General features: G+C 36.6%; 1 protein-coding gene across 2 annotated transcripts in view; it reads left to right on the top strand.

The window, feature by feature from the left end:
* LOC106056728 (tumor protein p53-inducible protein 11-like) overlaps positions 1-24976 on the top strand; it is a 303798-nt gene that overhangs the window by 109900 nt on the left and 168922 nt on the right. For both annotated transcript variants that reach the window (XR_008780115.1, XM_056043786.1), the window contains exon 2: positions 20197-20802. Coding sequence is in view for 1 of the 2 variants with exons in the window: in XM_056043786.1 (XP_055899761.1) it covers positions 20435-20802 (368 nt within the window). In the remaining variant the exon portion in view is untranslated. The remainder of the gene's footprint in view (positions 1-20196; positions 20803-24976) is intronic.

Below are 24976 nucleotides of genomic sequence, written 5' to 3'. Positions count from 1 at the left end.
AACATTACCTTTACCTATCCCTTAGTCTGTTGGACCGTTGGGGCATCAAGCAAGATTCATCGACCGTATTTCTCCATTCTTCTCTGTCTTTGGCCTTAGAGCTCTTTCAACGACAGACCCGTCCATTCTTTTATGTTGTTCTCCCATCGCTTCATCTGTCTGCCTCTTCTTCTTTTTCCTGGTTCTGTTCCCTGAAGGAAGGTTTTTGTCTAAAAGTAAAGAATAAGTGGACGTATGTCAGAGTATGTCTGATACCCGTGCGTTTCAAATAGTCGGCTGTCAAATACGTAGTGGGTAGAAATTGCGAATAGAAAATCATTTTCTTTAAATTTAACAGCTGCGGTTTCAATCTTCAAAATTGCTTAGTTCTCCAGGGCTTTAGTTTTCATATTTTCATATTTCATCGTTCACCTCAAGTGGGAGAATCAGTGATTAAGAATGAATGAGTGGTCAGGACTGTGAATGTCATTGCTGAAGGTGGGTAGACATTTACCAGAAAAAAGACGCTTATTTAACAGTACACTGTCTGATGTAATTAGTATTACGTCGCATGTCCCTGCACAATTAAAAACCCAACAACTCTCCTCTCCAGTGTCCACAACACAATCCAATTCATCCCAGAGGATGTCCAGAGTGACACGCAACACCAAGGAGTTGATTGGAGGAGACGAGGGTGTCCCAGTTTATGGATGTACTTCTTACCACTTGACTTCCAAGATATAGGGTTAGGACATCTCAAACAGGGCGGTTCCTTGTCAAAAAAACAAAAAACATAGGACATAAAACAATACCCACGTGACATTTAAAATATAAACATAGTATATTATATCTCTATTCATTCATCGCAAGTGCAATAATTAGATCAAATTTAATGCTTTAGCTCAATGTTTCCCAAACTGTGTGCCTCGGAACCCTAGTGTTCAGATGCCAAAATAGTTGTTTCAGGAACTACTGGGATAATTAACTAGCAGGCCACCACGTGAATTAATCTCTCTGAAAAATAAGCAAAGTTTTCCGCTAAGTACTAAAAATGTGCCAAGTGTGACGTTAAGTAAAATGTTTGAGAAACACTGCTGTACTAATATTTTATATCATTGTCTTGTTATTATATGTTATACTGTAACAATTCCAGGTGTTGAACCCTAATCGTAACCTTCAAGCGTAGTGTCGAAGCTCCTTTGAGCAGATTTCCTCAGAGTACACATTTGGTTTAAACTATTGATTAATTTAAATTTTAGATAAATACGCACATGGAATAAATGTACTACAACAATATATTGACATTGTAAACTATTGGCTTCGTTCCGATAAGTAGAACTATCGTGTGTAATGGTGCCGACAACATGAAAGTTGTGTTTTGTTTACTAACAAATCCACTGACCCCCCCCCCTCTCCCCACTTGTAACAAATCGTAACGAATTTTTACCCCCCCCCCACACACACACACACACCTTTTATTTTAGTGGTTACGTAATAACTGAACAGTCCCCATACAAAAAAAACAATGTTAAAATATTTAGTTAACAAGAAGCAAATGTTTTTGTTTTTGTTGGTCTCAAGGAGAAACTTTGCGGTTAGGATCGAAGAATTATCGCCTTGTTTGGAATTTTTTTAGAGACTCTTCTCGTCTTTACGACAGTGTTATTGCGCTTACTTACAGTATACTATACAGCAATGTTTTGTGTGAGGTGTGTTATGTGTTTCTTACTATTTCGCTTAGTGAGCTCTGGTGCAATGTCTTCTCTGAATATCTGTAAGGGGGTGGGGGGGGGGTAGTCTCAGGGTGGAGGTCTATTCGCTGCTCAACTCTTCTCGAAGTTTAATCTCCCTAAAAAAAAACAAAATCCACGAAGCCTTATGGAACGAAATTCATGGCTATAAATAAAGTAATTATGTGTTATCGAAATGTGTCTCGGGCTCGTGTGATGGTGATTGCGACAGCATTTTATGTCTTTCTCCTTCCCTCTTCACATTTTATTTCTATTATCTGCCGAAGTCTACACACCTCTCCTCTCCCCTTCTCAAGGATCTAATTATCGTTCTTTTTTCTAGAATATGCTGACACTCCCATCATTAAATTGGCTGACAACACAGCAATCATTGGCCTTATTGCAGGTGACGATCATCTGTACCATTCAACAATTAACACAATTGTGTAAAGATAACTTTCTAATTTTAAATGTTCAGAAAACTTAATAATAGATTTTAGGAAACATAAAGGTCTTCTCGCAGAAATTCAGATAAACAACCAAACCGTAGAACAAATACAAGAATATAAATACCGAGGTACAACCATCAACTGATAGTTATTAAACACTGGTAAACATTTTACACCAAAATTCACAAACAACTCTTTTATGTTAGAAAGGTAATGAAGTTTAACATCGACAGAACAATAATTAAACTTTTGTATACAGCAACCATCAGCAGTGTAAGTAACTTTACCATCACTTGCTGGTATGGTAATACTTCACTGGCACAAAGACTTAGACTAAATAGACTAATTAAAAAAGCATATTATATCACTCGAACACAGCTACCATCTCTTGAACAGCTTTTTTATGAAAGATGCCTTTCCAAAACACTCACGATTCTTAAAGACAACCTGCACCCATAAAACCAGTTACATAAGATCTGAACGAAGTGGTCGTCTCCTTTCCATTAGGACTAAAACAGAAAGATTTAAAAACTCCTTTATCCCACTTTTGGTCGGAGTGTTACAAGGTCATCTGTCGTCATCGAGAAGTACATAGAAGTCTAATTCATAAAGCGCTGGTTGTGAGTGTGTATGTGTTTCGTGTGTGAATGTTGCTCGTATTTGCATCTACATTGTTATTGTACAGTAGTTACGCTGAGGTGGTCAATTGTAGTCAAACTGAATTTCCATTTGTTTGGACCAATAAAATCTTACTACCCAACATTAATGAGCAGAAATTAAAGATGTCATAAGAACTACGTCAATCTGAGTCTCTTTCAATCCGAGTTTGTGATAAGTCAGCCTTACCAATGGTTCAGATAACTGACTATTTGGCTATTTTAATTTAGAAAGCACAATTTACATAATTAAATTTCTTGCTGTCAATTTTATGCAGACTGATTGATTAGTTTACATTAAAATGCGTAACAATGGCTACTGAATGACACCTTAATATTTTACAGAGTAATGCATTGTTCAAACAAAACAATACAATACGCTTGTATAATGTCTTAACAATAAGAAAGTCAATCACTGAACTGTAATACATGATATTAAACTTTGCAGTTTGTCACAACAACATTCGGATGGTATGACGTCACGATGTGTTGTGATGCCGGGGATTTTATTTGAATTCAATAGTTAACAAAAAATGAAGATCTAGAATCACAATTGACAATTCTTTGATAAAACAAAACTCTGGAACTTTATTAAATACAACGTAAGTACAGTTTATGTACAAATTACAAATCAATGAGCATGGAACATATTACAAAGGCTTTTCAAAACAGAGCTCTTAGAAACGTGACTAGCTACAAGGACTTAATATTCTCGACTGACTTTACTTTCTTACTACCGCCAATTCTCTGGCGCTAACTCTTTTCAAAAATGTCTTTGTTTAAGTTCAAATCAACCAATAGATTTCAAACATACTAATTAAGTCCCTTGGGTAAATCCTGACTTGAACGTCAGGTGTCTAAATTTGAGGATTAAATCCCGAGACTCATGTCGAGGGCTTATATTACTTTCAAATAAGAAATGTACAAACAATTCTATAATGTAATCTGTGACATATTACCCCCCTCTCCATTTAGCATTTGTATGGTAATAGAAATGCTCATATGTATACATAAAATACCATACATGAAACTATAGAAAAATGGTTGAGGTAACATATGACAAAATAAAGTCAACTTGGAGATAACAACAATAATAAAAAATGTAAATGCAGTGAATAAAATTATTGATGACTTTGAATACCTGTCTCACTATTCAAGTGGTTATGAAAATGAGACAATGCTTGTCATGAACAATATCAAAAGTTGTACAAAGCATAAATCTTGAATTGAATAAGTTATGAAGCTTCATGATGAAATTAAAATATGACATTATAACTCATTTATGAAAATGTGTACATGGGAAAAAATATATTGCATATGAAAAAATTGAAATAGAAAAAATGATGTATACATGACAATCTTCTGAATAATGATACTAAATGTAATACAAATCTTAATGTGTGAAGCAATGAAGAATTTCAATTATAAGTCATGTATCTGTACTATTATAATAAGATATATGCAATAATATTCGACCTGAAATAAAATACCTGAAATAAAATACACCTGATTTAAAAATTAAAATGTCTGATGCATGTCATATGCAATGATGCTGAAACATAATAAACAAGGTAATTGATTAAACATATCTTGAATGAGTGACCTTCCTCAGTGGGTTGCTTGATGCTAAAAAAATGTAACATACTGATATAGAATACCTGTGGAAAAATGAGTAGACAAATTAATTAAATATAACTGGATAATGTTCTTCCTTGACGAGTATGAATGATAATGGATCAAGTGACACTAAATATGGTATAGTACATATATAAAATGTAAGTGTGAAGTTCGGAACACTTCTGAGTTGCCGTCATGGATGTGTGTACGCGTTTTCTAAACTTAAAGAAAAGGTCTTTCAGCTTATGAAACTGTTGTCTCCATGTCATAATGATCTCACAGATAATGTCTGATTGAACCGCGTTTGAGTTTGGTGAAAATAAAAACTGTCCGAAACCGAAACTCAATTTTCTAGTTGATGAACTTTGACGCTGTAGAACAATGGTAGCGGAATGCTTTGCATTAGAATGTTCAATAGAGCAATGACTGAACATGTCTGAGTTCAATCGGTCAATACAGCAATGTTGAAGTAGTTCATTTGTTCCATCCTGAAGAAAAGTTGCCTCTTGAGTGGATGGAGGATGAAACTTGGTGTTGTCAATGTTATTGCTTTCTGAGTTGTTTTCAAATTGCAGTAATGGGAATGTTTCAGAAACACTGGTAAAGAAATCTGCACGGTCTGTAAACACTTTAGCGTCCTTCACTTTCTGTAGTGCTATGTCATCCAGAGTGATGACCTTGGGAATGTCAAATTGATTTGATGTTGATATATCATTCAGAGTGATGACCTTTGGAATGTCAATTTGATTTGATGCTGGTAATGAAACATCTATCTCAGGAATGGGTGTTGATGATGTTTCTTCTTCCTCAGGAATAGTTGCTAAGCTTGTAAAATGTTCAACTTCTGCTTTGATGTCTTCATTATCTGTTTCATGGTAATGTTCAAACATATGAACATGAAATACTTTGGTAACCTTGTTGACATTGATTTCATAAAGCAGGTTGGAAATCTTTCTGGTGATGGTAAATGGACCTTGCCATTTGTAGAATAGCTTGTTACTCCAATCTGGTAACAGTAAATTGATTTGATCTCCTTGAGCAAAATATCTTGATTTCATGTGTTCATGTAATATTCTTTGACTTCCAATGTTCATGGTTGTAATGGCTTCTTGAGTTGACTCACATTCTTTCAAATGAGGAATACTTGTATGAGTGTTAGAGTCAAGTTGCATAGTTTTTCTTTTGTCTGGTATAGCCAAAGTTGATTGAATATAAGTATCTGCTTCTGGTTCATGAGACTTGTCTTGATTGACTTCAGTTTGGCCAGTTAGAGTTCTTGTATCATTGTTGGAGACTCTGGGCATGTCGTCTTGTTCTTCAAAGTTCAACAATGGACATTCGGGAATTGGAGGTGGACTTATGACTGGTAGGGATGGGCTTGATGTAACTGGGGGTGTCCATGTTGAATGTTCTTGATTATTGCTGGCTACTGGACTAGTAATTGGTTCTGTTGCATTCTGCATAACTTGAGTAACTGAGGTAGCCATGTGATTATTTTGGCTAACTTGTTCAGGTGCCAAATGTTCTTGTTGTCTGGACATGGATCTTGTCATTACTGCCAAACATTTTTGACCTTGCTGTATGGCATTTGTCCATTCAGTAAGTTCTTGAGGAGTGCATTCTTTAACTCCTTCTATGTTTCCAATGATTAGGTCCACTGGTAGATTGGGTGTTACTAATGCTTTTGTTTGACCACTGAAGAATGGTGTGGTAACATAAATGATGGCTTCAGGCAACTTGCTGACAGTTCCGTTGAATGCAGTGGCTTGGACGTGGTTGCCTGTGAAACGGTTTGCGTGTACGAAGCGTTCATGTACTAATGTGGACGTGCTTCCGGTGTCACGAAGAACTTCCACCTTCTTGTCTCCTACAAAGCCTGGATAAAATTTGAGACCATTGGACTTTGCAATGACTGTCATAGTTGAGTGCTCATTGTAATAGCTTCTGTTATATGAGCTTCTGTTTGGCATATATTGTGGTCTGGAGTCCTGTGAATGACTTCTGTAGCGAGGTTTGTTATTATCTGGTTTATTGTTTCCAGGTGCTTTGTTGAGATTGTATTGCTCTCTATTGCTGTATCTTTGAGTTGGTGATGTGGGTCTATCAAAATTTTGATTTTTGGAGACTGCCTGTTTTTTCCAACATTCATGAGTTTGGTGACCCTTTTTATGGCAAAATGAACATTCTGTGGTTCTGCTGCGGCATTGAGACGTGAAATGCCCTAGTTTATGACATTTGTTGCATTTGACTTTGTCATCTGACTTATATCTTGCATTTTTGTCTTGAGCAAAGCAGACAAAATTTTCTTCAACAGATGGTTTGACTGACTTGTTTGGATAGGCTGCTCTATATTGTCTGATGATCTTGGTTAATGTCTGTATATCAGTAGGATTTCTCTCTATAATGTAGGATTGAATATCTTCTGAGTGAGCATGGGTAATGTTGTCGATAATAATATGTTGACGAAGAGCTTGGTAACTTTCTTCTATTTTTGCCATGGATACCCATCTATCAAACCACATTGACATATTAGCTACAAAAATTTGAGGATCATCATTTTGCTGTGGCCTTTCATTATAGAATTTCTTTCTATAGTTGGCTGAAGTTGCTCCGTATTGGCGCAGTAGAGCTTCCTTGATATCAGAGTAAGTGCTGCGTTCATTGATGGACAGTTGTGAGCAAATGTTGACAGCTTTGCCAGTCAAAAGGGTGAGGAGTGAGCTCGACCAATGTGCTTCAGGTAGACCGGATGTTGTAGCTATTTCTTCAAATCTTATGAGATACGAGTCCATATTGTCAATGTTTTCGTTGAAAGCCGATATTTTGTTCATTAATCTGTATTTGTCAAACATACTTGAGTGACCTTGAATTGGAATGCTTTCTTTATTTTCTTTATTTTGCCTTTCGAATTCCATTTTTTCTTTTTCGTGTTGCCTTTGTTTCTCGGCTTCTTGCCTTTGTTTCTCGGCTTCTTGCCTTTGTTTCTCGGCTTCTTGCCTTTGTTTCTCGGCGTCTTGCAATTTTTTTTCTTCTAATTGCATGCGTTTTTCAGATTCTTGTAATTTTTTTTCTTCTAATTGTATGCGTTTTTCAGAATCTTGCCTTTGTTTTTCAGCTTCTTGCCTTTGTTTTTCAGCTTCTTGCCTTTGTTTTTCAGATTCTTGCTCTTGATATTCTTTCTCTTCTTGTTTCTCTGCCCACTGGTCTGGCTTTGAAATTTGCTTTTCTTTGGCAAATTCTATTAATTCGAAGAATCGTTGTGTTCTAGAACTGGAAGCCATATTTAATTTCTTTGTTAGTTTCTTGTATTGGAGCAAAATGTTCAATATCTGGATTTTGGCTTTATCTCAGATATAATAATAATATAGATCTATTGAGCCGATGTACTTTTTACTGGTTTAACAGTTGGTTAAATCTGGTCTTCTTTATAACGCCAGTTATTTGATTTACTGGTCTTTTTTATACTGCCAGTTATTTGCTTTACTGGTCTTTTATATTGCCAGTTATTTGCTTTACTGGTCTTTTTTATAATGCCAGTTATTTGACTTACTGGTCTTTTAATAATGCCAGTTATTATGTATATTGGTCTTATTCCTTTTGCCAATTACATATAATAATAGATTTCGTGAGTTAGACGTAACTCTAACGAAAATCTTTATAAAAGAATTATCGATAACCAACTGACCTGTTAAACACAGAAATTCTGTCCTCCGTTAAATAAGAATGAAGTTCCTTTGAAGAGTTTTAGAAATTGGTCCTAGATCTTGAATAAATTTCGTTAAAAGTTGTCCATGAACTTTTGTTAGTCGGAGAGTGCCAAATGTGACAACACTTGTGTCAGATTGAATGATGTTACGATGTGTTGTGATGCCGGGGATTTTATTTGAATTCAATAGTTAACAAAAAATGAAGATCTAGAATCACAATTGACAATTCTTTGATAAAACAAAACTCTGGAACTTTATTAAATACAACGTAAGTACAGTTTATGTACAAATTACAAATCAATGAGCATGGAACATATTACAAAGGCTTTTCAAAACAGAGCTCTTAGAAACGTGACTAGCTACAAGGACTTAATATTCTCGACTGACTTTACTTTCTTACTACCGCCAATTCTCTGGCGCTAACTCTTTTCAAAAATGTCTTTGTTTAAGTTCAAATCAACCAATAGATTTCAAACATACTAATTAAGTCCCTTGGGTAAATCCTGACTTGAACGTCAGGTGTCTAAATTTGAGGATTAAATCCCGAGACTCATGTCGAGGGCTTATATTACTTTCAAATAAGAAATGTACAAACAATTCTATAATGTAATCTGTGACACAGTTAATTAAAAACAAGCTTTTTTTTTTTTTTTCTAAATGAAGAAGACATTTAAATAATTGTTTCCCTGTATAAACAATAGCACTGAGTTTTTGATAAAATGTCATTGTATTTTAAGAAAAAGTCCAATAACCCTGTGTTCATTCTATTCCAGGGGATTTAAGATTTGGTACTGAAATTACATAATTCTTCTTTACTGAAAAAAAACAACAAATATCCAAGTAGAAAAAAAAAACAAAAAAAAAAGTTTATAAAGAGAGTTTGTGTGATAAACTCAGTTTGTCCAAGTAGAAATAATAAATTTTAATTAAGATAACGTAATTTCGAAAATGGATTCATAAAAGAAGACTTTACAAGAAGCTTGTACCATATTGACACATCCACTTAGTGTTTCCCTGTATGTGTGTATATATAGGCCTATATATACCCGCCCTAACATTATACTATCCAATGGATAAGAAATAATCTGTCTGTATCTTCGGATCATGAGATCCCTGCTTTTTTTTAACGTATTTGACTATTTTATAGTTTTATTAGAAACTAATGTTGTCTCTCGAAAATTCTACAGAATGCCTGCATTTCGCACTAGACTGTTAACATATAAATCCTTTTTTTGTTCTCAATGTAACAGTGCCGAGTCTTTCTACTATCTTTTTTTTTAATGTCAAATGTTCCGGCCTTTTTTTTTTTTTTTAAATTATTAACTTTTTTGTTTTTACATAGGCAAGTCTCAATATATCAGCTGTTAAAAAATTCTGCTACGCATTGATTCACATTTTTACTTTTAGACAAAGTATAAAAATACATTTTGAAAGGGGGACGTGTTGGCTCAGTGGTAGAGCGCTTAGCTACTGAACCGACGGTTCTCAGGCTCTAATCCCGATAAAGGTTTTTAATTGTTACCTTTCAAGACCTTTTAGGATGTCCCCGAGTCCACCCAGCTCTAATGGGTACCTGACATTAGTTGGGGGAAAAGTAAAGGCGGTTGGTCGTTGTGCTGACTAAATGACACCCTCGTTAATCGTTGGCCCAAGAAACAGATGACCATAACATCCCATTTCAGATCGCAAGGTTTGAAATGGGAACTTTTTAACTTTAGGTCCACCCAACTTTATAGGTACCTGGCTTTAGTTGGGGACAAGTAAAGGCGGTTGGCCATTCAACACCAATGTTTACCGTCCGCCATAAAAAAAAAACAGATGATATTTACACCTGCCCTGGAAGGTTCTGAAAGGGGTGGGCCTACTTCACCTGCATTTACTATAACGTTCTACTTGTGCTTCACATTGACTCAAGCGTGTCTACGGAAGATCTTGCGGTGTGAAACATAACAGGATGCTGATAATAAAGGACAAATCGCTGCCACTAATTAACGCTCTGTTTTATGAACAGCCAAACCTTTTGATGTCACGATCGATCATCCCCGTGCATTAACATTTGTACGAACGGGGCCGGTGTTTGTTCCAGGTCTTGGTTGATTGGGTTTCAACCAAGCGTAGTCTTCGTGGTTCAAATTAGTATGGACTCGGTTTCTAGTGGTCGCTCGTTATGGTCTGTTACAGTGTAATGGGACTAGCACAGGTCAGAATGACCAATGGTGAGTTAAACCATTTATCAAAGTTATAAAGTAAACTAAATACAAAACAGATATATTGGTTAGGTGGGTGTGTTCTCTGATGTAGCTCCGTTCTTTGATGTCTTCCCATCGCTTTCTCTGTCTGCCTCTTCTTTTCCAGGAACTGTTCCCTGCAGAACTGTCTTTTCGAGCCCTTAAAGACCTCATAATATGAACAGACATTTAAATGTTTAATTGGAATATGTTTCCTATGGATAACTTGCATTTTTATGGTTTTAATAACTGCTGAAAACAGGTTGTAAAACAGGTTGATGTACAGAATGACAAAGAATTTTTAAAAAATTTTAAGAATTTTTAAAAATATATGTATCTCAGCTCTCGTAATATTCACTGTTCTTTCGATACAGCATTCTCGCGTGTATCCGTTTCCTATTTATCTGTTAAACTTTTCTAAAACTTGCATCATCCTGGAAACAAATACGCATACATATACACGAAACAAATCACTTTCAGCCAACAAGGAAGCATAGAATATAAAATTGAATCTGTCTATAGTATGGTCATCAAGTCAAACATATCCCATGTTTCCAATCTGATACAGAATTGTATTTGCAAAAGGTTTAGCTGTCTGAGAATAAAAACCTGTCTTTTTATTTATGCAAACGTGCGCATCTATTGATTATTTACTTTGGGCGTTTACTTTCTAAGCTGTCGTCAGTGCTTTTTTGTTTTGAAATGCCAGAGCCTACTTAAATATTCATAAGCCATTTTTGTGAGCGGAGAGCAGGGCTCTTTAGGAACAATATCTTTCTGTTGTTACGACAAACAAGATAATCAGACACCAAGCTGGGAGGGAAAAAATCAAGGATAAGGGGGTGGGAGAGCTTGCAAAGGAAACATCAAGCTGGAGAGAGGATGTTTCTCACAAACTATAATGCATACTTTGATTTGAGGCGGTGGGGGAGGGGGGGGGTAAAATTCAAACTGCACAGCAGACGCCGAGCTGAACAAGGGAGAGAATGAATGAGATGGGTGGGAGGGTATAAAATATGGATGAGATTGGCCAAAAGGGGCAAATGAAAATGTTGACCTCGGAAACAGGAGATGAAAATAAAGTTTATGCAAGTCAAACATATGCAAGAAGGTTATGCTATCAATGCGAAGGCCGCTGCGACACGTATTTTAGGCCCCAAAGAAGAGCCCTTGCCGATGATAGGTGTAGGAGACGAAATGGAGACTTAAAAGATCCCCAGAGGTCAACAGCTGAGTCTTCATCACAGGAGACAAAATATGCAGGTCGCAACTAGGTTTGTGTAGTCATATGAAACAATGAAAGAAATCTTTAATCTTTGAAATCAAAGACATGCCATTATTATTACTGTACAGCAGAGTTTCACAAACTTTTTCTTTAAGGGGACTGCACAATTAGAAAATAGTCGTTTTTGTTCTTTTCATATATTATACAAACGTTTCTTCAAAATTTGAAAAAAAAAATAATTTTCTTACTAAAAGTTTACTCTTAATCAGAGAGGTGTATACTAAACAAATATTTCTAGCCCGGATCCCTAACTTTTTAAAGTAAATTATGGTAAAGAAATTGCAGAGTATTAAACTCAATACTGGTATCGACCTTCAGTATTTCTCGTGCTAAACACGAATCTTAGATTAGTCTTCATGTTTTACTCTACAACAATCTCGCAGTAAATGTGACCATGCTTTCGATTTTTTATAGGTCATACTATGGGAATCCCCTACAAAGCAACATCTTTCCTTTGGAGGCCTAGTGACGTAGGCTTTGACAAGTTTTTTTTTTTCCTTTGACGTCATATGGATTTTTTTTTTCTTTAGATATTCACGCTTGAGTGTATCCATCATCAAAGTTTTTATTCTGATCATTTATTACAACTGTGTCATTATTTTAGATTACATTTAATTAACATAAAAAGATCTTACATTTGCCAATTCTTAACCAAGAGGTCGACATTCAGCTGTGAATTAAAAAAAAAAAAGAAAGGTAAATGCTTTATTTGTTCTTTTCTAGACCTTGTTCTAGCTTTAGAACTAGATTTGACTACATCCAGATCTAAATTAGATCCAGACCTAAGTAACTATCTCAAAATTTATTATTATTTTTTTTTATTATTGTTTTTTTCCAGTCCTATCTGGACTCCTAGATCTAGTGAGAATAGTGAGGCTAGACGTAACCCAGAGATAATACCATCATCATTAGCTGCTAGGAAAAGTAACCTGTTTTGTCTGCACGGTATACAAATAATTCAAAACAAAAGTCCAGTGACCTGTTATATGAAAGTATCAACTCACAAGTACTAAGTGGACTTGTAGATTCTCTTCGCCTCCCATATTGCTGTTGCAAGTCTTTGTCAACCTCAACAAAAGTGAGGAAAGCTGAGCCTCGTTCAGTTCACTGCCTGACATGTGAACAATTAATCTGGTCAGACTGGACATCAAAAAAAAAATAAAGGAAAAAGATATGATATAAATATTATAACTTTTGCAGCATTGAAAAAAAAAGGGGTATCTCAATATGATATGTTTTGTGGACTTACGAGTTTAAATTCACTGCATAGAAATACTTTCTTAATTTTGTCCAATGCTGTAGAAGCTTCAGGAGAAGAAGCAGGAGACAAAGGTTTAAATAAAGCAGCAGACATTATTGAGATATTCAAATTTAGACAGATAGTATGCATTATCTCATCAGGTAGATCCTAATGAAAGGAAATGTTTAACTCTGTGCCCAGTTGGCACAATTCAATGTAATTCCTTGCACACTGGAGTGGGTACTGACATTCACTTCGAAATAGGGCTAATCATGGTTACTGAAATTCTTTCCAAATTTTGTCAGTTGTATGCCACAAGTAAAGTATAGCAATGATATGTGCCAGAAACGTTTTAACGGATCATCTAATGCCATGGAGGCAGAGGCCGCACCAAATCTTTTTTTTTCCCGTTCCGTAAATAAGAGACACCAAGAATGCGTTAAAAGTTCTGGCTGTTTTATTGCTATTCTTAAAGAAGACTGCATCAATCGTATAGCAGAGAAAATGTTCAATGCCTTAGCTTATTTTTAAAGCTAGTAATAAAAATAAAATTAAATTGCTGAACTACAAGCTGAAAAAGCCTAACCACGACATGGCCTAAATTGTGCCGATGTGCCTAAACTCGAACTTGAAAAAGCCTAACATAGAAAAAAAGCTACTAACTATTTTGTTTCCTGTCTAAGTGACAACGTTCGGATACAAACAAGATGGAGTTGGCAGTGGTGGAATCCTTTTTTTCCACATGATGAGTACAGATAAGGAACCTAATCGCAGACTGTTCCCTGGTGGAGTATCATCATGGTGCCATTACAAGAAAGCATAAGCTCAGAAACAATCAATTAGGATACACACTTCAACGACCCCATCCACTGTATCAGTGAACTGATATTTCCTATTGTGAAACGACGAACAGAACCAGACCTATTGCAAAAGATGTGCCAAAATGAAAACTCAGAATGCAAATAAAAGTTTCCATTCACTTATTTGGCAAAGACGTCTTAAAACTGAGTTTGCATCACTGAAATCAGACTGCAACACACCAAGCCATTCTGGAAGTTAACAATGGCGGCGTCGTGATAAAACGTTTATTTAAAAATTAAATATTGACTGGACTTTGAAAAACAATTCCTGCTGTGAGGTAAAACAGAAACACCAATTGCTGTTAGCTAAGAAAAAAGTTTCAGGGATCTCCAAGTAGAAAAGGAAAAAAAAACAATATAAAAAACGACGCTTACAGAAGAAGCACGACAAAGAAGTCCAAGAGGGTGTAACATTTAACTCTTTCTCTCCTAACTGACGATACCAACGTTGATTCCACCAGAATGTGGTAAATAATTACGGAGAGAAAGAGTTAAGGCTGACTGTTTTAATTGTTGAAATTTTGCTTTCTATATTTAATTAATGCTGAATGTGTATACTGTGTAAGTCTTAATGTGATTTATTTTATTTATATAAAATAAAAATTCATTTATAAAACTTTAAATGCACTTTTCTTAGTTATTGTTTTTTTGTTTTTTTTTTTAAATTAATGGTCATTAAACATTTCTTAACAACCAATAAAGGCGGGAAGCTAATTTTTTGTTTGGCAGATGAGGGACACAACAATACAGACCCTAGGCTAGACAAAAAATTATTATTTCATTGTGCAATCCCCCTTAACAGACCACTTCACACATTCTGAATATTTAGCGGAATTTCGCTTATTTATTTTTTTTAAGAGAGATTAATTCCAGTAGTTCGTGCAGTACCTACTCATCCCTCTCGGAACACTGGAGTTTCCTCATAACACAGTTTGGGAAACACTGCTATACACTCTGTCCTGAAGTCTCTGGTATTGACACCATTTTAAAGCCTTGCAGAGTGAGCTTCTTGATGTTTAGATCAGTTTGATTTGGATTGCATCTGTTAGGTTTTAGCAGGTTGAAGATTCATAGTCTAAAGCTGTGCTCAAATTAAAGTGGTTAAAAAAATCTCTTGGTATAATTTAGTTTTCTCCAACAGTCTATTTTGTTTTTAATTTTGGTACTTGTATGAAGATGTAAGATCAACTCTAGTAGGGCTGACTGGCCTGTCTCTACCAGACTACAGAGAGGCGTTATTCTACCAGACTACAGAGAGGTGTTATTCTACCAGACTACAGAGAGGCGTTATTCTACCAGACTACAGAGAGGCGTTATTCTACCAGACTACAGAGAGGCGTTATTCTACCAGACTACAGAGAGGCGTTATTCTACCAGACTACAGAGAAGCGTTATTCTACCAGACTACAGAGAGGCGTCATTCTACCAGACTACAGAGAGGCCTTATTCTACCAGACTACAGAGAGGCGTTATTATACGAGACTACTGAGAAGCGCTATTCAATTAGACTACAGAGAGGCGCTATTCTACCAGACTACAGAGAGGCGCTATTCTACCAGACTACAGAGAGGCGTTATTCGACCAGACTACAGAGAGGCGTTATTCTACCAGACTACAGAGAGTCGTTAAGTTGTATGGCTATCCTTGGTAATGTGAGAGATTACATTTTAAATAAGAAAAAAGGAATATCCACTTGGAATTTAAGATGCGCTGTTAGTCCCATAAAAAGTATCTACTAGCTGCCAAAAAAAAATATATTACCGAGTTTTTATCAACACACTCCGCCTGTCTGCATGTAAGCCTGTCTGTCTGGTTCAAATCTTTTTACACTTCATTCCTCCCACTTCCCATTCTCAGATCAAGTTGAACCTTCGCACAATTATTCATTGCCGATGACAACACATGAATCAATAAAAGAAATTAAACAATTTGTTAATCAATCAGCCACAATTAATTAATTTCAGTTTATACAGAGCTTGTACCAAATCAACGGAGGGCAACTGTGGCAACTATTGAGTTCTGTCGCACCCTGACAATTAAGCTAAAAAAAATTGTAACTAAAAAGAAACTAATAAAACCTTCTATATTTCTAACAGCTTAAATAGCTCAGTGGCAAGCACGTCGGTCTTCCATCATGGAGGTTCGAGTTTGCATTCTATTGCAACCACATACTCCCCCCCCCCTTTTTAAAAAAAAAACAAAACAAAAAAAAAATAACAACAACAACAACAACTGGTCCACACTAGTGATTGCACCATATCGTAATGAACAAGTTTTAATGCCGCTGTCACGATCGAATGTCGTAAAAGGGAAACGAATTTCGTTTGTATTTCCTAGAAGCAACAATTGTAAACATTTTCTAATGATTAATCATCATTTTTTTTTATCATCATTACTAAAATTAGTATACGTATTACTATTAATAATAACAATTTGAGACGCATGTGAAGGCGAAAGTCCGAACAATTCCCAAAAAGAACTTTCTGTCATGTAACAATGATTTTTGTAATAACTCTAAAACATACTTCAGGAACTATAAATATGATGCGTGCTGTTTTCTATACTTCTGCCTATCACACATATCATCTGAATATATACCTGTATCAAATGGATTTTATTAATCCTGAAAATTATTTCCTTCAGAGTTCTTCAAGATTACCTGCCATTGAACCAAAGGTCATAGGGTTACATGTGATGTATTGAGGGGATTAAATTATTGACTTGGTTTTCGTTAGATCGTCTGAACCCCCTAGAACGGATAATCCAATTTAATCGGAAACAATTGAGTGCTTGCCCTTGTATAGTACAAGCTATAAATAGAAAATATTGCAATTGGCGTGTGTGTGTGTGTACTAATTAATCCTAGACCTTGTGTAGAGACCCCAATAAATCAAAGTGTTAGTGATGTCTTGTGTGTTAGTGTGTGTGTTTCTTGAAAATGTAGTTCTGTTATGTCTAAATGTTTGCTATAGACCTAGAATTGCGTGTGCTACAACTGGACCAGGTCAACGCATAACTACACTGAGTGGGATTACTTCTGATGACTTGATGAATCACTGCCCGCCACAGCGGCAAACCTGGTCTAGACGGTGATCAACTTTTTGATCAACCTATTACGTATTTCCGATACGTTGTCTGAGTGGGTGAAGACTAGAACCACGCCTCTGGGCTACTTTACCTTTGGCTGTATGTTTGAGAGATCATTAAATGCAAACATTTGTATCGCCATGAGGCTTAAGTACCACTGCGTGGGCTACAATCACCATTGTGTGTATCCCAATCACCTCTGTAGGGCCCAATCACCATTGTGTGGTGTACAATCGCCATTGTGTGGGCCAATTACCACTGTGTGGGGCCCTATCTCCATTTTGTCTGGCTCAATCGCCACTGGGTTGGGTACAATCACAATTGTATGTGGCCTAATCAGCCTTGTGTGGGGCCCAATCAACTTTTTGGTTCTGTTTCGGATTTCCAAGTTGGTAAAGCGATGCCCACCAAACATGGCTAGAATCTTCCTTTCCATCCGGCAGCATAATTAAATGATTTTTTAAAATGACCTGTTTGATCATGACACTGGCAGAACACAACAAATACAATAATATCGATTTACAGTATTCATGGACATCATTGGTGGGATGGCCAGTCACTGACTTAATTAGTTGATGAAATTAATTCCAAGTAGACTTCCTCTAAGAGACAACAAGGAAAAAATATATATCTCAGAAGCTGTTCTTTAAACATACGGTATCAGAAAGTTAAATTTCAGAGCAATTACCAAATGTCAATGACGATTTCAGTATCAGACAATTGGCCAATCTCTCTTTTGTTTCCAGTGTTGTTAATAAGTAAACGTATTCAAATTCTTAGCTTCTATAAGAACAACCTTTTTTAAACTCAGAATCTCGCTAAACACTTAAGTATTTATCTTTTTCAGTCTCTCTCTCTCTCTGTTTCTATCTCTATTTCTCCCTCTCTGTTTTTCTATCTCTCTTTCTCTCTCTCTCTCTCTCTCTCTCTCTCTCTCTCTCTCTCTCTCTCTCTCTCTCTTTCATTCACTTAGGAAGTTACTTTAATCGTTACTAGGGATTGACCCAGTTAGTATCGACCAGGCGTGGGTTCTAGCGACTGAAACGTCGGGTCTGGAACAGTTGAAATCAGACGACACAAGATTTTCACTACGACGTGTCACTTAAAGTCTCGAGTTTCAAAGGCTTCTAACAAGATGAACCTCCCTGGGACTTTTGGTTCTTTTTTTTTTCTTTTTAATACATCGACATCCCCTTGTTCAATTAGACTTCTACCAAATTAACTTTGGCTGCAGTTTAACTCAAATTAAGACTTATCACCAAAAGGTCGTTCACTGCGAAATGGGTTTAGGACAATTTAAAAACAATTTGAGTCTAGTATAGTACATTGTGTACTATGTATTTTTTGTTTTGGTGAAGTATTTATTTGAACGATGTACGTTGGCCTGGATTAATAAGGATTTTGCTTTGTAAATTTCAAGATTTTGCAATAAAAGAAACGCGCGCCAAGTAAAGCTTATGTATTCTTCAGTTTGTCTGTTTTCTAGGTTCTGGATATTTCCTTAAAATTGAAATAATTCTACATTCTAGTTCAAACATTCCGTACGACGACGGGGGATGGGTGCAGGGTATGAATCCAAGGACAACCGAACGACAGTCCAGCGCGCATAGGCACGACCAGGCACTTCTAGTAACCTGAAAGAGTAATTCTCAAGCCGCGAACAACGGATGTAAGTGAACCTTGAAGCAACTGATGTAGTGAAGCGATTTCAGAAGAAACTATATCTTCTGGAAGTCTTAGTTAAATGGGCACAAGTGGGCAAGTCTGGAGACTTGATTTGGCACATTATTATTTAGTAACAGCATGTTTGCGACTGGTTGGGGGCACCTCTTACCTTCTCCAACTGAGAATAGTTGGTGTCTATGAGTTTAAAGGCGACATTTGAACTATTCGTTTTATTCTATTGTGTCAATATTTGTTTTTAAATTAAGCAAATAAGATAAACATGCATATGTCTAACCCTGCCGGACGATATGTGTAGGTTGATGGCTTTTGTGTGAGTACAATACAGATATTGAAAGAAAGAGAGAGAAAGAGAGATGGACTGAAAGAGAGAGAGAGAGAGAGAAAGAGAGATGGACTTTAAGAGAGAGAGAAAGAGAGATGGACTTAAAGAGAGAGAGAAAGAGAGATGGACTTAAAGAGAGAGAGAGAGAGAAAGAGAGATGGACTTTAAGAGAGAGAGAAAGAGAGATGGACTTAAAGAGAGAGAGAAAGAGAGGTGGACTTAAAGAGAGAGAGAGAGAAAGAGAGATGGACTTAAAGAGAGAGAGAGAGAGAAAGAGAGATGGACTTAAAGAGAGAAAGAGAAAGAGAGATGGACTTAAAGAGAGAGAAAAAGAGAGATGGACTTAAAGAGAGAGAGAGAGAGAAAGAGAGATGGACTTAAAGAGAGAGAGAGAGAAAGAGAGATGGACTTAAAGAGAGAGAGAAAGAGAGATGGACTTAAAGAGAGAGAGAAAGAGAGATGGACTTAAAGAGAGAGAAAGAGAGATGGACTTAAAGAGAGAGAGAAAGAGAGATGGACTTAAAGAGACTTAGAGAGAGAGAGACAGAGGGAATGAACCAGAGAGAATAAAAAAAAAGAAACTACAAAGAGGGAGAGAGGGAGGGAGAGAGCCAGAGAGAGTAAGGGAGAGAGCCAGAGAGAGTCATAATTTCATATGTTTTCACCGTCACTTCATCTAACAGCCTCATGACTGAATCTGCCTCCTATCGTTAAGTCTTCTTCAGCAACGCGTTCATTCCTCTGGGCTGTTTCCAGTTGTCTCCCTTTTCATTTGTTACACATTCAGTGTTATGTCCCTTGAGAATTTTAACCACAACTTTTTCAGGCGACGTTCCCCTTTGTTTGGAAACTACGAAACATTATTCTTTTTTTAATGAAACATAATTTATTGCTAAAAAAAACATCCTCCTTAATGTTGGTGAAGTGAGCTATTATAATTTTATATAACAAATGTATGAAGCTTTAAATTGAAAGTATATCATCGAATTGATTGTCTAGAGCCAACAGGTACAGCTTATTCAGTTGTTGTATTTATTCTTCAGTTTGTAGATTTAATCTATTAAACAAAACAATTTAGATCAGCGGCTCTCAACCTTTTAAGCTCGGCGACCCCTTTTTACAATCTCCCACTCTGCCGCGACCCCTCCCCCCTAGACACACACAGCAATAGAAGAATAGACAATAACAATCCTTATTTTTGATGGTCATAGGCGACCCCTGGCAAATCGTCAATCGACCCCTAAGGGGGTCGCGACCCACAGGTTGAGAACCCCTGATTTAGATCTACATATATTACATTGAGAATTGAGTGGAGACGTCAATGACATTCCTTTCTTTTCTCCATTTCAGATTAAAGCGTAATAAGAAGGTCAGCAAACTACTGTCCAGAATTAGTTCTGGATTTACATTTCAGTGGTCATCGAAGTAAATGCGGTTTGCAATGATGACTGGAACAGAACACCTAGAGATGCCACCAACATGTAGCCACAGTCGTTACGAAAAGTTTGTGTTTTAAGCTCACTTTAAACTACAGAGTGACACGTCTCACTGAACGTACTCATACTTGGGATTCAAACCGGAACCCACTATGGAGAATATTGAAGAGCACTGTGAGGACAACGCCTCCGACAACGAGGCGACGCCCCTAATAAAGACCCCGAAATCAGCATCGCCTCTTGTGAACTCTTTTTCAGCTTCGCCTTGTGCGCGCGCAGTTTCAGAACAGGAAATGACGCCAGGCCACTCTACCAGCAATGTAACCGGATGTAGCAGAGATTCTCAGCCGACGTCGTTCGAAAAGTTCAACACAAGCTTCGGAAAAGGCAACAGGAAGTTGAATTCTACAGATGCGCCAAAGAGAGTTGGCGGCTCAGATGTGTCCACGGCTTCATCTTCCAATTCATCCTCGTCCACCTCAACACCGCCTAGGATGGCGCATCTGCATAAGCTTGAAAAGTGAGTTGTTAACTTTGTTTATTCCTAAACGCAGTGCTTTTGTTTTTGTGTTGGTACTCACATGTACGGCGTAACCACACCTTTTTCAATGTGGGGGTGAAATTATTACTTTTCTTGTATTTTAACGTATATTATTATTTTTTTAGAAGTTAAAGTTAGGCAATCCATCACTGAGTACCAGCACGTATTTTTTTTTACAAAAAAGCATTGCCTAAACGTATCTGTGTCTTTCTTTATCATTTTACTCAAGTGTCTGTGTAATATTACCTTTGTTCCAACAGTATCATTTTACTTGATAGCATATCTTATATTACCTGTGCTCTACAGATATCATTTTACTTAATAGCCTACCAAATATTACCTTTGTTCCAACAATATCATTTTACTTGATAGCATATATCTTATATTACCTGTGCTCTACAGACATCATTTTACTTAATAGCCTATCAAATATTACCTTTGTTCCAACAATATCATTTTACTTGATAGCTTATCTTATTTTACCTGTACTCTACAGACATCATTTTACTTAATAGCCTATCAAATATTACCTTTGTTCCAACATTATCATTTTACTTGATAGCTTATCTTATTTTACCTGTACTCTACAGACATCATTTTACTTAATAGCCTATCAAATATTACCTTTGTTCCAACAATATCATTTTACTTGATAGCTTATCTTATTTTACCTGTACTCTACAGACATCATTTTACTTAATAGCCTATCAAATATTACCTTTGTTCCAACAATATCATTTTACTTGATAGCTTATCTTATTTTACCTGTACTCTACAGACATCATTTTACTTAATAGTCTATCAAATATTACCTTTGTTCCAACAATATCATTTTACTTGATAGCTTATCTTATTTTACCTGTACTCTACTAATATTATTTTACTTGAAAGCATCTATATATATAATTCACTTCATGGTTTAAGAGTTTAGACACCACGTAAAGGAATGATCACTCTTTTATTTCTGCAAAGCTGGACTAGGGTTACCCTACATAAAACAAAGAGGAGGGGGGAACAAATAGTATTCACTCGCAACAAAATAGCAGGGCCGGAATTAACCGTTGTGACCAAGAAGTCATGGAAAGATCACTCTTTTTTATTTCTACCCCACGTAGTTTTAGCGAGGCAAAAAAAGAGGAGGGGGAGGAGAAGAAGTAATTTACTCTGTATTCATCCGTCACTAAATAGCAGGGACGGACACAACCGTTGTGGGGCCCTATGCGAAACGGATATTGCGGGACCAAGTTTGGGTAGGGATACGGATAATAAGTGAATTTTAAGAGTTTGTATAAGGGAATAAATGTCTTTCCATTTTATTCATTCTTTACTACGTACAGGACTACTTTACGAGCCTTGCGTGTAGCGAAGTCTTACAGTATATCATAAAATTTTTTATTTCCTACATAGATCACGCTCAATAGCAAGAATTACGAAATGTTTCAATCTATCTACGAGAATTGTTGACCTCAAGTAATTCTTCATTAGTTTGAGGCGCGAGAAGCTTCTTTTACTATATTCCACTATTACTGGTATTCAATAATGCCGTTTGTTTTTTTTATCGCGCGTAGGATTGGCGTTTTCCATATTGAATGACACCCGAAAAAGATTATTTTTGTCTATATATTTCAGGAGATATTTATGAGTTTTCTAGAGATTTTAATCATTTCTGGAGATTTCCAGGACCTTTTTGTATATTTTGCAATTGCAGGAGATTTCAGGAGCTCCTGGTAAATCGACAGGAGGCTGCGGGAATTCTGTTATAAGTTATAAAAATAGTTTAATTTAATTATTTACACCTAGAATAAGCGCGTTTCTTTGAAAGTTCGGGCGCACTACGGTCGCATAGTTTCCATTGGCCTAAGGCCGACCCTGCAAAATAGCGGCGTATGCTACGCCGTGGGTCGACTAGTACCTAATATTGCTTGGTACTCATCATTTTAAGTTATGATTTTTCAAATATTAGTTAATAATAGTTTTTCCTATACAATTGTACTTAATCCTCTATCAAAAATCTTCTGTGATTTACCAATATCATTTTACTTGATTCTCTATAACACATGAACAGCATTCTACCTGTATTCGTTTGTCAATATACTTTCTTTTGTTCCAGCTTTTGCTATGCATTTCCTGTTTTACCTCATACTATCTACCTGATCCTATCTACCTGAAATGATCTATCTCGAATCTGTCAAAGATGAAGAGTTTTTAGTTGTTTTTTTTTTTTTTTACATGTCTTGCACTGTGTACATGTTATATTGCTTTAATGTGGATCTTGTCTCTATCTATGGTTGGAAATTTCAACATTTTCATGGTTTATGATAATTGCATATTTGACCTTGTTGACGTGAATGTGTGTAGCGTAATGTTAGACGCCAGTCTCTACATGCTGACATTATTTTAACGCCGGGTCTTAAGTTGCTAAGGCTCCCTCGTGCGCCGCCCTGGTTTGCTCCAGTGCGCATGACTAATGTAGCACGTGCTGCCCCCTGCCCCCCGAATCCCGTTTGCACTATATCCTTGTTTGAAATCCCTTTCGTGACGGGACGCCCGCACCTCGTAGCACGTGAAAGGAATTGGGAAGTGTGTCTTAAGGTCTTCTTGTCCCCGTACAAGGACAAGCCTGGAATCGGCACTCGAGGTTGTATTTTTAAACTTTAGCTCGTCTGGCTGGGCCCCCTGACAGTCTACCAATTAAGTCTATCAATTACAGCAAATAAAGTAACCTACAACACTTAACAACAAGTTTAGCTTAACAAATACTATGTCATGAGTAATTGTTCCGATTAGCATTTAATGAAGGCAAGTGACCAATTATGTATTCATTCAAATAAAAAAAAAATAGTGTTTCATGAAGGCACACCTTGGCCACAGTGATAGAGATACAGCACGGGCTCACACTGCCCCACAACCAAGTATGGCCCCTACACACCCTACATAGCAACTATACACACGAGCCCACACTGTCCACAACCAAGTATGGCCCCTAAAGATCAAATATACACACGGGTCTACAGCCAGGTCAAGCTTGACTAAACAAGAGGTCCTAAGTCCGAGTCCCCAAGACAAGAAAAATATTAATCCTCTATGATCGCTACAACACAGACACAAAAATATAATTGCGAGCAGATGAAGAACAGCTACATAGATATAAAGCATAAATTCAATTACAATTACCCAATAATTGGAACCAACAAAAAAAAAATAACCTTACAGTAACAGTCAACAAGGGCAAGGCACCAGAGGAAAACTTCGATCGGAGTGATAACCCTTGTCCAATAGGTCAATTTAGTGCGCAAAAAACACTGAAACCTGCTTCAACTGCGCAGGACGCCGACCATGTTGATCACTCCTAACATTGGAAACTATCACGTGAGACGCGACATTCTCCGAGAATATGCGGTCTACTGTTTCCTTGTTCTCTCTGCAGTGGCGGCGTCATGAGAGGTAGCTCTCTTTAAATAGCTCAAAAATACGCACCACCTTTTCTTCGTGCTGGAATACCCAGCGAGAATGTTTTCTATACCTACGAAACGTGCGTCAACTAAAAGTGCTATTAAGCGTAGGAAAGCAAGTTTCATATTTCACCATCACAGCAAGGAAAAAAAAATAATTGAAAAAAAAAATAAAATATATAATAAAATTTAACACATTTAGAATTTTCAAAGTTTGTTTTCTAATTATTTCTTATCACGCCTTATTAACTTATAAGAAATGCTAATTGTTTAATGTGTGTTGAAAGCATTAAGAGCTAGCCGATTACATTCTGACAGCTAACGCTAATTAGAAAGTTTGTTGTTGTTTGTTTTTTTTTGGTCAGAAGGTTATTAGCTGATTTGAATTTCGAACTAGGCAAGACACATCCATGAAATCTCCTGACGCTATTAAGCATTTCTTTACAGATTAAATGTTATTAAACATCTTAGAGATATATGGAAGTAATTGGCAGCTTGTATTTGCTTATGATTAGCTAACTATCACACACACACACACACACACACACACAGCAAACACAAACACACACACTTTGTCAAACACTGAAACATTTTATATTGAAAAGAAAATTAAAAAAAACTCCTGAAGAAGAATATTTTATTTCCGGTTTTTAAATGTTGCCAGGTAGAAGCGGACTTGTTCGTGACATCATCTGCTAGAC

The sequence above is a fragment of the Biomphalaria glabrata genome, chromosome 10, assembly GCF_947242115.1.
Source record: "Biomphalaria glabrata chromosome 10, xgBioGlab47.1, whole genome shotgun sequence".
Taxonomy (NCBI): Eukaryota; Metazoa; Mollusca; class Gastropoda; family Planorbidae; genus Biomphalaria; species Biomphalaria glabrata.
The sequence above is the reverse complement of the archived record's forward strand: the minus strand, read 5'-3'. Positions and strand labels throughout refer to the sequence as shown.